The sequence below is a fragment of the Pyxicephalus adspersus genome, chromosome Z, assembly GCF_032062135.1.
Source record: "Pyxicephalus adspersus chromosome Z, UCB_Pads_2.0, whole genome shotgun sequence".
Taxonomy (NCBI): domain Eukaryota; kingdom Metazoa; phylum Chordata; class Amphibia; order Anura; family Pyxicephalidae; genus Pyxicephalus; species Pyxicephalus adspersus.
The window spans coordinates 61,027,049-61,043,572 of record NC_092871.1 but is presented as its reverse complement, the minus strand read 5'-3'; the positions used below and the strand labels follow the sequence as shown (position 1 = coordinate 61,043,572).

The window sequence follows — 16,524 nt, the reverse complement described above, 5'->3', positions numbered from 1 at the left end:
AATACTCATGATACCAATTGTTGTTACTGCCTTAAAAGTCCCAATTTTCTTTTGTATGTTCACCTGAATTGGATCAATAAAGGGATGTGCCAGTTGTTAAGGTAGTAACCAGGAAGTAGAACAACATTTCTAAAACAGAATAATACTGTAAATATTTTGATTTGAGTTGGAAAAAAAGAAATTTCTCATATCCCCCAATCAGATTCAAGCATGTCATGGAAGTTTAAATGGTAACACAGGACATCTACATCCTTAATGCAGTCTATTATATGACAAAGATAAAATGAGTGATACAATAAAGGGATGTGACAAAGATTTTTAATCCTTAATGTTTGTTGAATATGTGCTTGAATAGTGAATTGAAATTGTCCACTTTCCTTTCCTGGTCTTAATGGGTCAGTCAACTAAACAAAGACAAAAACACACCACTAGAATAATGAATAAATGAATTGAATAAAAAAAGACATGATCAATAAAACAGCTTTATGGGCATTGTGTATACATAGTTTGCTCTCTTGCTATGGTGCCATGACCTGGGTGCTAGTGTAATTTCATGTTTTATGAGCCATGCCCCCTCCTCGGAGATCCTGGAGTTTTTATGTATATATACACACATATATATATATATATATATATATATATATATATATATATATAACGGTGTGTGTGTGTGTGTATATATATATATATATATATATATATATATATATGTATATAATCAATTATATGAGGTGCGTGTTAGATTGTGATCATAAGAGGAAAGCAGAGTAACCACACGTCTGTGGGGATATATAGTTAAATTTTAGCTCTCTACCTTGAAAATAAAAGCAATGCACCAGTAATAGTTAACAGGTAATGGGGGGGGGGACATGTGATTTATATCCATGACACAGCACTAATTCTTGTTGATCTGCTTAGACACCAAGTACTGTTGAGCTGCTTAGACACTAAGTACTGTCATATGGGAATTTGTAAGACTAGTGTAAGCTCCAAATTGCAACTTTACACAGGTGTTTTTCTATTCATTCCCAAGGGTGGACGGGGCAGTGCAGGATATAAGTATAAGTAGGTTCACTGAAGTAGACTAATATCTTTGTATTACACTATACAAGAACTTTTTTTTTTTTTTTTTTTAAGTCTAAGCTATGTTGTTATCATACATAAAAATAAAAAAACATATATAAAGTCTGTTCACCCAACCATGCCTAATTTGAATCAAGGCACACCCAAGGCCTGCCCCTGAGGGGATTCATAAACATGGGCTTCCCTTCCAAAGTGTGGACAGAGTACAATTCATGAACTTATAAGTGGATAGCCCACTAACAATGGCATAACATTATTAAAAACTGAACTCACATACTGCTAGAGAAACAGGACAAAAAAAGTTACTAACGACACTTCATCATTGTTCTTCACAATATACACTATTCTTCAGATTCTATCAGTCAATACTGTTACCATCGATAGTAGTACACAGTCTTTATGCAGTACTAAGATGCATCACTCGCACTTCAAGAAAATGGCATTTTTCACATAGTCCTAGTGTATTTTTTGGCTGGATTCTCATTTACCAGTAGGAAGAAACTGAGTAGAGGATTTGCAGAGCCATGGAGAAGCAGGGAAGCTGTGCGATGCTGTAGGCCAGGGAACGGGTTGGAGCTTTTAAGGCAAACACATAAGCTACTGTGTGTACTAGGCGACCCATAAAGAAGATGAGAAAATGAATTCTGGCGATGCTGGGGTTGGGATCCAACAAAGAGTAGATGGCACCAAGGAACAGGAACGGGTAGATGTTTTCCATGTCATTGCGATGAGCTCTATGGGTAAAAACACAAACATTATAGTGGCCACAGTAGCCAAAGTAATGCTACACAGGCTGAAAAAGATAAAAAGTAAGTAGACTAGTGACTGGCTACTCCTAAAGATAATTATATGTATGAACACATGAGATATCTTACCATATATTAAGCAATTTTGCAAATATAACCTGTTATTTCAGCCTTTTCTTTCCATGTCCTTTTTTAAACTCGGTCAAGTCAATGCAAGAATTGCTTTGTGTACATTTACAAGCTTACTTTTTTTTTAATAAAAATTAACACTAGTGGCATTTTGACAACAATCACTTGCAGCTACATCTAATTTTAGTTTTGATCACACATCTTACCAACCCTCTCCTCCTCCCCCCCCCCCCCCCCCCCCCCCCCCCCCATCTCTTTCTCACAAACCCCCTCATCCCCATTCAGTTCATGCCTGGCATCTATCTTTGTATAGTTCAATCCTCACACTCCCAATTATCCCTCCTCTTCACATGTCCTTTCTAAGCTACTACAATAATCATTCATCCTATAGCTGTGCTTCCCCCCCTCCCCCTGTGCCTGCCCTCACTGACTAGCGAGGGACCCAGATCCCTGCTTGACAGGGCATCTGTGAGCCAGATGTCGCACACTGAGATCGCCCACTCTGCATGTAACTGTCAACCTCTCCCCTGGTAACCCATAGTTTTACTTTGGGTTATCGAGTCGCACTTTTGCTGGATGGGCGGCCCGATTAGCCAGTGAGTAAGAGCAAGAGGATATGGGCCGAACAAGCTTCAGACATTCGTGGGCGTCACCTCTCACGTTGACAACATGCTTCCTCTCTCATAAAAGTACAGGCATACCTTCATACCTTTTTTCAATGAACTGCCTCACGTTCATCACTGCTCTGCTCTGACGGTCTTAGTATACCTTACAGCCACCCAGTCATCTGGTAAGTCATACCTTCTCACGTATATACACTTATATATCTATAATAAAATGGTTTTTAGAGGGGCGTGGGCGGAAGCCGACCGGAATAGATGTCTTCTGCTAGGGCTGCAGAGAGAGCTCATCCACCGGGGATTATATTGACTAGTAGGAGACAAACACAGCACTCTCTCTGCTTCTCTAACACCCTGTGCAAAGATGAGGAAAAGGTGAAACTCCAAAGCGCTGAGGAAACTTACTGATTTCACATCTTCTGAGTCTCAGCATGTCCAAGATGGCGCTGGGAGACACAGCTATCAGCCTCTCGGATACAAACCGAAACCCACACTCTCCTAGGAAGCAAACAAGCCTGGAAGAAATCTCTCAATCCTCTTCAACAAGCACCAGTCCAGCAAAATCAAAGCAAAAGCTTTCATCTAATGAAGACATACAAGGTAGGAAATTCTCTAACAGACTTTCTGACAGCAGAGGAGACAACCTTAGACCCAATTGGCTCTTACCCTACATCTACATCAACCCAAATCTGATACTACCCTTAAGGAAATGTTAGTGTCCTTGAGAAGTTCTCTACACGGTGACTTTCTTTCATTGTTCCAAGAGCTCAAAGGAGAGCTACATGAAGTAGGTGACAGGGTCAATCATATTGAAAACAAAATTGGTGATTAAGAATGATTAACAATAAATTAGTAGACTTCCATAATGAAGTTTTTAAAAACATGCAACAAGTGCAATTGAAACTTGCTGATCTGGAAGATAGATCCCACAGGAACAATATTAAGTTCAGAGCCATAGCTGAAAGTATCTTAGCGACACAGTTGACAGCTTATCTTCTATGTTCTAGCTTGTATCTCTTATCTATGTTCTAGCTTGTATTAACTGTCACCATATTAAAGAGCAACTCATGGCTTACTCCAGGAGAAACACCATCCTACGAGATCCGTTTGCCAATATTTCCATGTATTCCATGCCCATATCTGACAATTTATCGCAAGCAACCATTTTGGCAAGAAGACATTTTCTTCCTATCACACAAGCACTTAGGAACCATCAATTCCCATATAAACTGGGTTTCCTGGTCAAGCAATTGATCACAAAATGAAAAGGAGAAGTAGATGCTAATCAGATTCTACCAATCAATTAGAGCCACATACCCTGATAGTATTGCTAAAATGAATAAATAAAGAGAGAAAGCCAGGGTATTTGTTTACTGTGGCAGTGTATTGAACATATATAATACAAGTGTTTTCCTTATTTTCAGAAATAAAAATACAGTGAAATAGTAAATAATTGGCATACAATACAAATAATAAGCAGGTCAACCCCGCTGGGTAGCGGGGGTAGCTTGTGACCTTTTAGCTATACATATCCTTACTAACAAAAAATGAAATCATAACGAGAAGAAGGTACAGTTTGTGTCCCGACACGTTTAGCATATTGAGGCTTCCTCAGGGGACTCGTTATGTTAGAGGTTAGGTTGCAAGCTGCATGTAAGCATATTTGATAGATAAATATATAGTACTGAAAATATATATATTCTTGTGTAATATATTAGTGTATGTCAAAATCAGAACTCAAAACTAATGCTTTACAAAGAACGAACAAATGATTATTCATATCAGTGAGTAGCAAAAGAATAGTACATCAAGTCAATTTGTCATGCTAAAAATAGTATAAAGTGTGTAAACTCATATGAAGAATAGAAATAAAAATGATGAGAGGTAAATTTTTATCCATATACTGTTATTGTGTCATGATTAATCAAAACATGTATTATTAGAAGTCAAACACTTCCTTTTCCAACACTGTCAAACAATATCAGACATCTATGTGTGTGGTTAACAGTGATTGAATACCAAAAATAAGAGAAAGAGAAGTACACACGTATTGTAGTCAATAAAAAAAAGGAAACCAGTTAAAGTTGCTATACCATACTTTAACTAGTTTCTTAATAAGTCATCAGGTATAGAAGGTTTTTCTTCCGAATACTATAAAACCTATAAACAGATATTGATTCCTTACTTAGCTAAAATTTATAATCAAGCAATGTATACATGCACTTTCCCAAATGAGATGTTAAAGCCAGTAATTATTACAATCCCCAAATTGGAGAAAGATACATCTTAAATCAAAAATTATAGGCCTATCTCCCTATTAAATAATTATGTTAAAGTATATGCCAAAATTATTGCACAGACCCCTTAATATCACACCATCACTCAATAATGCAGACCAAATTGGATTTGGTAAAGGTAGACACGCCCCTATTGGGACTCGTCGCATGCTAAATTTGATCCTATATTGCGAACATCACAATCTCCAATCAGTCTTTATTACTTTGCTGAAAAAGCGTTTGATCGCTTACATTAGACCAACCTTTAGAAAGCGTTCCCCGCTTTTGGATTCAAAGGAGTAATTTTGATAATTTTAACTAATCTATTTAAAACATTACCCATTGTTCGTCCTACAATTTTTTTAAAATCTATACAAAAATTATTGAATTTCCTTATTTGAAATAACAAAAAACCTAGAATTGCCAGCCACTTTCTTTTAAGACAGAGAACGGTAGGTGGTGTGGGTTTACCCTCAATTCAAGATTATTACTTAGCTTCTCTATCAGATCAGGTGGAGAAGTGTCTGCTTTTCAATACTGAAAAGAGAGGGCTAAATATAGAAACTTCACTATTAAAAGGAGGAGACTACTTGGCTTATTTAATAGCAACATCCCTCGCACTCAAAATTAAAATCCCAAACCTTTACTCCATGGAATCTATGGTGTTAGAAGGAAAAAATTTATTGAAGACATCTGATTCCTTAGATGATTCAATATCTCTTCAAATCCCTATTGGAACATACGAATACCTAATTACCAATTTATTGTATCATCATGGATTTGAAGAGGGTACAAAAAGTTTCATGATCTTCCTGTATTGTCTTCTTTAGCGGATAAATATAAATTGTGTCAAATACAACACTTGATAAAATCTTTATCATGTCCAACTAATAAAGTGCCTTCCAAATTTTGGCAGCTTGCCAAAGTACAACAATATCTAAACGGGGTATTTCTATATATTATATTCTCGTCCAATCCAAAGACAAATGGCAGAGACTTCCAATTTACCTCTATTTGGGAGAAAGATCTGCAATGCTCAATTCCCCTACCTAAATGGAAAACTACTATCATATCAATGATTACTTCCACTAAATGTTTATCCCATTGAGAGTGTTACCAAAAAATAATTTTAACATGGTACAGAACTCCTTATAGACTGGCAAAATTCACTCCTAATTACTCCCCAATATGCTGGCGAGATTGCAGGTGTACTGGCACGTATGTGCATATGTTTTGGGACTGCTCTAAAATCAATCCCTTCTGGGTAGAAATTTCCAATTTATTGCAGAAAACTCCTGGGAGTACTTTTATTATGTCCCCTGAACTTGCTATACTAAATGTAGGAATAAATACTTTTCCCATCACTCATGGAGTTGTAATATCCCATATTCTAATAGCTGTGAGACTAACTATAGTGAGTAAATGGAACCAAAACTTTTCTCCATCAGTTCCAAAAGTGATACAGTGAGTCAACCAACAGTATAGCTACGAAAAAGACTTCGCATACAGTGATTTTACTTTTAAAAAGTTTCATAGTCAGTGGCACATTTGGACCTCTACATTAAATATGGTTGGTTAAAAGTTTTAACTTCTTTTTTCCATTGTTTCTGTACATTTACCAATATTGTGAGTTACAATATCGTTAACCTTATTTTCAATGCTTCTGACAGTGAACCATTCCTGTTATTCCTTTTTTTTGTTCTGTTAAAATGTGTTATGTGTATTCTTATCCTTTTTTGTTTGAACTGTTTTCCTTTTTTTTGTACTGTTTTGTAAAAAAACAAAAGACCTAATAAAAAATTGAAATATAAAAAAATGGTTTTTAAAATACCTTTAGTTATACCTTTCACAGTACTGTGTCAGAATGCTGAAAAGTCTATTAACTAACACTCATATTTTATAATAATATATCTGATTGATATGTTATTGATATGTTATAATTTGTATTCATCTCCAACCAACCATTCTTAATTAAAGTGTATAATACTCTATACTATATATATATATATATATACAGTTTTAGTTATCACCTTCTGTTTCTGATTAGTGTTTAATTGAACAAGACTATTCTCAAATTACCACTTCCAATATTTAAACCTGTTTGTTTCTAGAGTAGTTCTAAAACAAATTCAGATTTAATGGAATGCTTGAACACTACTAATGAAACATCATATTGATCATATTGTAAGTTTTTTTGATTCTCTAATAAAACTATTTTTGGTTGCCTGTATTACCAGCTTATAAGACTAACTTGTAAGTACCTTATGATCTTTCTTTGTAGTCTTTAAGTTAATATTATTATCTATCATCATTATATTCATTATATACTTTAAGCATTAGTAATTGTGAATATATTATCAAGTGTATTTATATTTATTATAATATTATGTTTTCTCCAATCTTTTACATTTTATGCGATTGCTTAAACATTCAACTTTGCTTTATTATACAGTTGTTTGAAAAGTCTTCACATGTTAATTGAGGAAACACGATGGGTGAAACGCGTCGGAATTAATACAATTACCATTCAAATAAGAATAAGTCAGGTGGCTTTTGTTTAGTTTTCCTGGCATTCTCCTTTGTGTTTTCGCATAGGCGAGCCAACCCTACATTGTTTTCATTGTAAATATTGTATTACCTCACTTATATGGTATGTAAGCATTCACAATAAATATATTTTGAAGTTTAGCCACTCAAAACGCCAGTATTTTCTCTTTGTTTTTGTTTTTCTGATATATTACCCCTGGGGTAGGCAAACAATATACTCACAAAGTATTAAGAGTTACGCACTTTCCTCTTTCTCTTATTTTTACATTTTCAAGCTGTACATCTCCAATTACACTGCAGACTTAGCCATGTAATATTGTGCATGTACAATGTACATTTACTTACATGCGACTGGCTATTGTTTTCACCATATTTACAAAACTAAGTGAAATTGCTAAGTAAGCAGCTTAAATTCCTTACAAAATCAACCCCAATGTGTTTTGCTACCGTAGTCAGAAATGATTTCATAGTTGCACTGCACTTGTGTAATCATAGGAGCGCACAACTGCTTTAGCTGCTTCTGCCTGGAACATTTTTCTATTCTGTTCAGCCCCTTTTAAATTTTATTTACATTTACCTTAAATAAAAGAGGGTTCAATGGCATTCTCAATGAACACACTACAGCCTGCTGTATGTGCTAGGAATAACCCTGCGGCTACATTCCTATGCTGTATACTCTATTATTAAACCTGTTCAAATTTGAATTATACTTTTTGAGTGCTAGCAATATTTTTGTGCCTTTCATTCATTGTGACACATGTTCCACCTCCAAGACTGTGGTCAGTAGCTATGTTTACCCCGCTTCAGTACTTCACACATAAGAATAAATCCTTTGCCAGTCTAAAAAAACTGTATGGATCTCTAAAATGTTATACACTCATTATTACTTGGAAAAAATACATACCATGATAATACCCTAAACAATGTGTATGTGTTTACCATTTATGTGCCAGGATTATGTTGGTGCTTTATTTAAATTATCATAGGAAGAAATGGAAACAAAATACACGCAGCAGGGTCTTGAAGTACAGCTGTGTTTATAGAATATAGCTGAATCTACAGAATGCTGTACAGTCAGGGTACATAGGTTTACCTATCCCATATTTAGATATATTTGTCTTTATGACAACAAGAAAACATTAACATTTTCCAAAAGGTTTCCAAAGGTATTTAAATATTCATTGTCATACCTATGCCATAACATCCCCTCAACTGTTCTAATTAATGGAGTTCAGTCAGATCCTCCCATTGGCTTTGAGGTCGTATAAGCTGACCTCCGGAAAATAAAAATGGCTGGGCCAAAATTGGACATGTAAAAGAATTGTTGGTTAGTTTGAGCAGGAAAGAGAATGCTAAAAGGAATAAGATCTAAAGAAGCCGATGATGAAGCGTCCTCTGTCCTCGATAAATAGCAGGTAATATAATGGGTGAGATTATTAGTATCAACTTGGCAGCAGGCAAAAGTTTACAAATTGGCATGTCCATCAAACTACTGACAACAAGGAAAGTAAAGGACAGCGTGGCTTAGAGCTCAGCAGCACTCTAATATATATAATTTTTGTCTGCAGTGTACCTTTAAATTAAGCTTAAGCATAAAATGTTCATCATTTCCTGAGCATCATGCACATAAAAATGACTTTAAAAACTGCAATCAGTGATTTAGGAGAATTGTCAGTTATTTTGCTATTAGTGGTATATTTATGCTACATTTTTTCTTTGTGACATTTACATTAAAAGCTCTCTTTCATTTGGTGTAGCTGTTTATATAAACATCAACTGCAGTATGGTATTACAGGCCAGCGAGTGCTGAAACCACAACTTCATTCATACAAAAGAACTCTTAAAAGCATAGTAAAAAAAAAAAAACAAAATAAGGAATTTATCATAAATTGTACACACACCGTTCTGTAGTATGACTGAACACATAAATCATATACTTTCTTGTAACCTCTACAACAACCCTTCCCATCTTTGAAAAAAAAAAAAAAAATTGGAAGTATTGGGACTGCCATTGTCAATTTTTTAGCCAGCATGCTTCATGGTTATAGCTTCATTTTATGTCAGTGATCTGTAACAAGTACTTAGACAGGGTACTTTGATCTTTATAACATTTCTCAATTGGTGACTCCCCAAACGTATGATGACCTTCAACCCTTACAAAGAACTGTAGATAACTGTATTTGTGTTTGGGAGTTGTTTCTTTTTAAATGAATAACAGTTGAATCTCAACTTAGTGATAAAGATCCATTCATAGGAAAAAAAGTATTTTTTTTACTTCCCAGTTAGTTTTATATAGCAATACCATTTTATTAGTCAAGTCATTAGGATGAATCTCTCTTCCTGTCCTGCAGGCCATTAGTTATCAGTAATTGGACAGGAAGTGTCAAAAAATCACCCCTACAGACACACAGACAGCATTTTTAAAAGTAGTTATCTAATATCTTTTTTTTGTAGGACATTTCCTTGATCTTACAATGGGCCAAGGAATATTTCACTGGTAGGGCTCAGCACACCATATTAACATAAATCCTAGTGCCATATCCTAGTGCAGGATAGCATCCTTCCAATGAAATAGTTGGCAGCTATATTTTAGTCTGACATAATTTCTAACCCTTCCACACTATACCAAAGATTGTTATAGAATGCATTCTGATTTGCTGTGTTCACAGCGCATTCATATAGTAGGGCTGCTTATTACATAATGCATGTAAACACATGTCAAAAAACACTGGTTTGGATTGGGCAGGAGTAATAGAGGCCTAGTTGAAAATGTTTTTGCATTGAGTTTCACTTTAACTTCAATCATCTCAGTAAACAGCATGTTGGTGAATATATGGCAGCTGCAACTTTTTATGGGGCGTCTCGTCTTCAATTTTCCATGTTGCCTTGAACTCTGCAATTGATCCAGCAAACATCCATGACATTCTTGCTGCATGAAAATTAGTAGCATGTTTTCTACATGGAGTGTCTCTTCTCCACTTTCTCTGTGGGAGGGCCAGACTGACAAGTGAGAAAGTATATAAACATATTCGTATAAACACATAGGGAAGTTCCTCTCTTACTTGGAGCAGAAGCACGAGCAATGTATACACAAATCTTCGCCGTATAAATACTCAGAAATAGCTAGTGTTTGGGCTGTATCCAAATATCCCAGGTCATGATTGCTAAAGTACTCTGCTTACAACCACTTCTTTTAATCCTAATAAACTGCTAGGAGGAAGGATAGTAGGTACTTAGGGGTTCCTGCGCATACCATCAGATATCTTGATGCTCAATGGTCAATTACATATGTCCTAAATTAAGCTGAACATTCTCTACTTGTAAATCACACCAAGGAAAGCAATTTGCAACACTGCAGCATATTTGCAATCAATATGTGTTTTTTTGAAAATTAAATTTGTATTGTATTTTTAAGGAACCAACGGGTTTCTTTAAATTCCCTACATGCACAAACAAATACTTTTCTTACCTGCACTCCCTTTCCACTATGTTTTGGTGCCGGGAGCCCAAGAAATACCAAAAATTTCTGGTTATGGAGAAGCATATGTAAGAGCTGGATGCAATGGAATAATATTTGTACTGAGAGCAAAGCAAAAACTGCCAATACCAACATCTTTTTTAAAAAGAGTCATAAGTCTTGCATGCTGACATTGACTTTTCTGATTGTGTCCTAGTTATATTTCTGAAAGACTGAATGGAGAAGTATTGGAGTGGAAGGAAGGTAAGTACATGTGTGTGAAAGTCTGTATGGGGATTCACACAGATTACCGTATTTCTCCAATGATAGGCCGCAGTTTATACATCAATTTTATAAACATGAGATTGAGTGCGGCTTGCTTAAATGGGGCCGCCTATCTAAAAACATGAAAACTCATTCGTTAAAAGTAAAGTTCAGTGCACAAAAAGATGACATACCCAAAAGCAGTAGTTGAATTTAAATTTACTGTTTACTGCAGCAATGACCAGTTCAAAAAACAATGCAAAGCAAAGATAGATCAGTGATGAATTTCTGTCACTTAATTGGCGCTGCTGCATCCGGCCTCTTCCTCACATTTGTCTATTTTAGGTTTGTTTGCGGCAATGTAAAGATGTAACTATTACAGGCCTTGTAGTGCGGTATATTTGCTAGTACGGTATATAATACAAGCTAGGAAAAAACAAAAATTTAACAAATAAAAATAACAAAAGTTTATTGTTGGTGGGAATATATGAGTTTTTAATTTTCGTTTGAAAGACTGGAGGGTGGGGTACTGCAGTACAGCTTACCTTTCTTCAAACCCTTCAAAATCAGATCCATAAACTTCATCGTCATCACCGAACAACTCTATTGAGACCTGTGCTGCATTGCTGTGGCTAATGTCGGATACACACCGAATTCACTCTCGGATGTTGCAGATGTTGCTTGTGCAGCTGTTAGGCTTGTAGGTGGAGGAAGGATTCTGGCTTTGCGAAAACCTTTCTGTATGCTTTCTGGTTTCACGTTGTTCCACGCTAAAATAACCCATGTATGAATGTATGCTCACCATCTGCCATCCATTTTTCCCACTTGATACTTACAAGGCACTTCAATGCATGATTGACAGCAATATCAAGTGGCTGTAGTTTGCATGTAAGTCGGCCAGGTATTACAGCCACGTGACCACCAACCTTGTTCACTGCCTTCTGAACACTATCCATCAGGTGACCAGACATAGAGTCGAAAATTAGCAAGGACTTCTTATTGTCAAAAAATCCAGCTCCAGGCCGCCTTCTGTAGCATTTGTCCACCCATTCCATCGTAATGTCTTCATTCATCTAGCCCTTCTTATTCACTGAGACCTCAATACCCTTGGGTAGTTTTTCCCGTGGCATTGTCACCCTCTTAAAAATCATGAATGGCTTCAGCTTTTTGCCACTTGCAGTGCAAGCTAGAACAACTGTAAAACTTGTCCACTTGTGACCTGTGGTAGTTACTGATATGATCTTTTTACTAACTGTTTCGACAGTGCGTGTTGATGGAATGTCCATCTGCATTGGGACCTCATCCATGTTGATACATCATCCGGTGTTAGTTTTAGTGTCTCGATTTCTTTGCTGACGAAATCTCTAAAACTGTCAAGTGTCTTCTCCCAGACATCTGGGAGTCTATGTCCCACAGTCGTTCTGGCTCAGATAGATAGACCATTTCGTTTCATAAAGCGAGAAACCCAGGTATGACCCCCTCTGAAGTCATCAATTGCCATTTCAGTAGCCATGCCTTCACTTGTTAAAATTACCCAGGTGTTTTCAAGCTGCGTGAGAATTTATTCTTTAAGTCGCTTCTCTAAGCTTGGCCATTTTTCTGCCCTTGTACGCCTTGCATGCCTACGTGGCAGAAGCTTGAGCAAAGCTTCCTCATCTTTGCTCCAATTTCTCACTTTCCATCTATTTTAAAGTGGCGTCCAGCTGCATGATTGCCGTTTTCTTTTGCAAAAGCAATGACCTGGAGCCTAAATTCTGCAGCGTAGGACTTGCGTTACGGCATGATATAGGTAAGTGCAAAATTTTATCAATTTGATTGTTCAACCACGGTATGATATCACTATAGTGTTGCAAAGGCCTCCAGGGGCGTGCCAAATTAGATAGATGTTTTTAATCCTATATACTTATTACTACGGTATTTGCTTGACATTTGTAAATTTAGAACCATCCCGGCTAATAAGATGGGGCGGCTTATCTTAGAGTTTTAAAACATAAATGAGCATTTTGTGTGGCTTATAGAATGGGGCGGCCTATAGTTTGGGGCCGCTTATCGTTGGTGAAATACGCTACATCTATTCTTTCTGTAATAGTGAAGAAGATTCAGGTGCATGGTTCCTTAATCCACAGAGATCAGAGTAAATTTGCATTATGACAAACACAGACTAAGTGGGTATTACTGGTGACCATGGGTAAATAGCTGTAGTTGCCCTTTGAACAAAAAAAAACTGCATTGCTGCTACCTGAATCAGCATTGAATAGCAACCACGATGGCAGTGGCAAGAACATACTTACCCCCTGCATCAAATGTATCCCCACCACATACAATGGGAAAATATACAGTCCAATGTAGGAGGAAACTAGGGTAGGGCTCTCTGACTCCAGTCTGTTGAGGATCACAGGCCAGGATTTTATGGAACCATAAAATGTTATGACCCTTACTTACTGCTGTCTGTTACAAAAAGATTAAAATTATTGATGATCCTGGCCCCCCCGAGTAGTGGAGCTAGACAGCCCTGTGCTAGACATATCTGGGCTGACTTGGACACATGATGGACATGTCATTTGACTGTATGTTTCCTATGAGCACCACTGTATACCTTTCAAAGTAACCCATGCCCACATGCCTAAAGCTATATAAATGTGCTGCTGGCACATTCCAGTTAACCTCAACCTACATATTAACCCCCTTGCAATAGGATTGTTGTGGCCAGTAGTATAGCTTGGCACACTTTGGCCTCACTAATAGACAACAGCTAGAACATCTGAGATCAATTATGCATTTACTGCTCCAGGCTTAGCCACCCCAACTCCTACAACTCTACTTGCAGGTAGCGTACCCAACCCATTACACTTTAAAGCTGAACACCAGGCAAACAACTGAATACACACATGAAAATTATTTTGTTCATTCAGTTCCATGAATTACACAGCTCCACACTAAACAGCCCAGTCTGATAGGGAATGAAAAGTTTGTCAGAACACGATCTCTATACATCTCCCAACCTGTGAATGGACAGTGAATGAAGAAGCAGCAGAATGATGAGTAATTCTTGCTGTAATTCTGTACTTTCCTCATTGGCAGATGAAAAAAAGTTCTGTCAAATCAGCACTTTAGGGGCATCTTTTTGACCAAACTGTGTTATTGCCTAACTACAATTGAAAAAGCTGGGCTCACCAATGTTGACTTAAAATCAGATATTGTGAGATGTTACTCTCCCTAACTTTCTTCCAGGCCACACCTCTTCCTATGATATGTAAATGAGGAGAGAGGGGTTATTCTGTAGTCCTAACATACTTACTGTCCTTGATGACAAAACTACACCTTCATAGATACAGTACCATGAATAAGTGTTGTCACCTTAGAACAGTGGTGTTAGTGGCAGCATGACCAGGTGAAAAAAGTAAAAAAACATTGAGGCAGTCATTTCAGCTGCAGACATAGGAAAGTAATAATTTACAGTTTTGTTTCGGGGGTTTAGATTTATTTAGATTTGAAAAAAGAGACCAAAAAACAGAACCAACCTTTCGCATCAATACCGAGGGGAAAGGGCAAAGGTTGAACGCTCTTTAAACTTTATTTTACCTGCCTCACTGACCTTTTTATAAATGAATGAAATACTGTGTAAAATGTGCCCAGCAGCTTTAAAGATAATGTTTACAACATTTGGAATAAAATCATAACATTCCTCAAGTAGCATTCTTTAAACCTGGCCAAAGAGTCCTTTTTCTTACAATTGTTCAAAATGATGCTCTGAATAGGATATTTGATTGAAAGTCCTGAACTAATAATACATGATTAACATTTTGATATTTAAAGAGATTCATCTGCAATTTGCCAAAATTAATAGAACTGGTAATGCTTTGTGTTACTACTAAATTATAATATATTAAAAAACCAGTTTGCCTATTACCCCAACAACTTCTATCATTTAAAATGTACCTGCTGGAGAATTCTGGTGCTGTAGCACAACCATCATGTAATACCAGGGACATCATCGAAGGTTCAGTCCACCTAGAATTATTATTTAACAGTTTGATCGATGCTCATATCATCATATGATCTTCATTTTCATTGAAAGTCAAAAATAATGACAGATTCCTATACCTCTTGTGGATTCTCTTGGTGAGACCTACTTAATACCTAATTTATTAATTTATTATGAGAAATGTAAAAGAAGGAACTTGAACACACAAAGGAAATAGGAAAAACTTCAAAGTTTTCTCAGTAAGAAATTATACAGGAAGATCTGACTGTTTATACAAGTATATAAGCCATATACTGTACAAGACCATAAACTGACTCAGCCCACCAGGTTCTTTGCACAACTCAATCTATCTCTCTTTGTTCCTTTAATGAGTAATAATTTAGTTACTTTCTAAAACAAACCAAGGTTATCCAGAGGACATGCCAGTAATTCCTATGCCATACTTTTTTTAAATTTAGGTACACCCCTCCAGTATACCATGTGTGGAGTTCTTGGCAATATAGAGGCTGCATTTCAGTAGCTGTCACTGTATTCTGGCATTCACAGAATGCAGAAAATGAATAATATGGAAAAATCTGCTCATATAGACTCCAAAGTAAGACACTGCAGAAAAACAGGAAATACTAATGTCATGTCAAGCTTAGCTATGTTTTTATAAAACTGAAATATTTCAAACAGGTGAATAGGAATTGGACCTCTCAGTTATACTAAAATGTTATTGAGAATATTCCTGTATACAGGGCAGTTGATACAAAGTTTTGTGAACTTTGCTGTTATGGTATTTTTGTAATACATGCAGCTTATACCCTATATATACAGTTTTCTTCACTAATGATCTAGGCTGTTATTGGTACTTCCTACATGAAGCTGTAGTTGTAAAGTTGCAGCAACAGGTAAATGGACTATTCTATCTCCAGAGGGAAGTTTCAGCTTTTTACTAACATGAAAGGGTATGTGTCCATAGGTACAGTTTATTTTTTAAATTTGACATGCTTTTTGACTGTATCTCAAATATAATATATTAGTATACCATAGGCTTTCACTGAGCAGCACACAAGCATGGCAGTTCCAAGACTGCAAATAACCTATTTCACATCATGCTGGATGTAGGAGTTGTGTTTGAACTGCATGCAAAGCATCTTTGGGTAGTGTACACTTTATACTCTAATTTAAATTCAATGAGTGCATTTGAATAGCAAATACATGACCAGGGTAGTTCAGATGAGAAAACCCAAATGCCCAAATATCTCTTTCAAAAACCGCACCATCTCTTTTGTCAATTTAATAATAAACCAAGCAACACTTGCAAAGGATTTAATGGGCATTGCAGATTTTTATTGAACATTATTAAGTTAAATAACAGAAATGAAAAAAGTCAAAGGTCGATGAAGGCACCAAGGTTTAACCTCCTGATGTG

At 36.4% G+C, this 16,524-nt stretch overlaps 1 protein-coding gene and 1 long non-coding RNA gene across 2 annotated transcripts in view; one reads left to right on the top strand and one right to left on the bottom strand.

Moving 5' to 3' along the window:
• Positions 1-1,084: 1,084 nt before the first annotated feature.
• Positions 1,085-16,524, bottom strand: part of PTGES (prostaglandin E synthase) — a 94,790-nt gene continuing 79,350 nt past the window's right edge. Inside the window, exon 3 of the mRNA XM_072429698.1 lies at positions 1,085-1,817. Within this exon, the coding sequence (XP_072285799.1) occupies positions 1,568-1,817 (250 nt within the window). The 3' untranslated portion in view covers positions 1,085-1,567. The remainder of the gene's footprint in view (positions 1,818-16,524) is intronic.
• On the top strand, positions 2,357-7,553 carry LOC140343157 (uncharacterized). The gene is made up of 2 exons (XR_011923264.1): positions 2,357-2,748; positions 7,307-7,553. It is a non-coding gene; the product is annotated as an uncharacterized lncRNA (long non-coding RNA).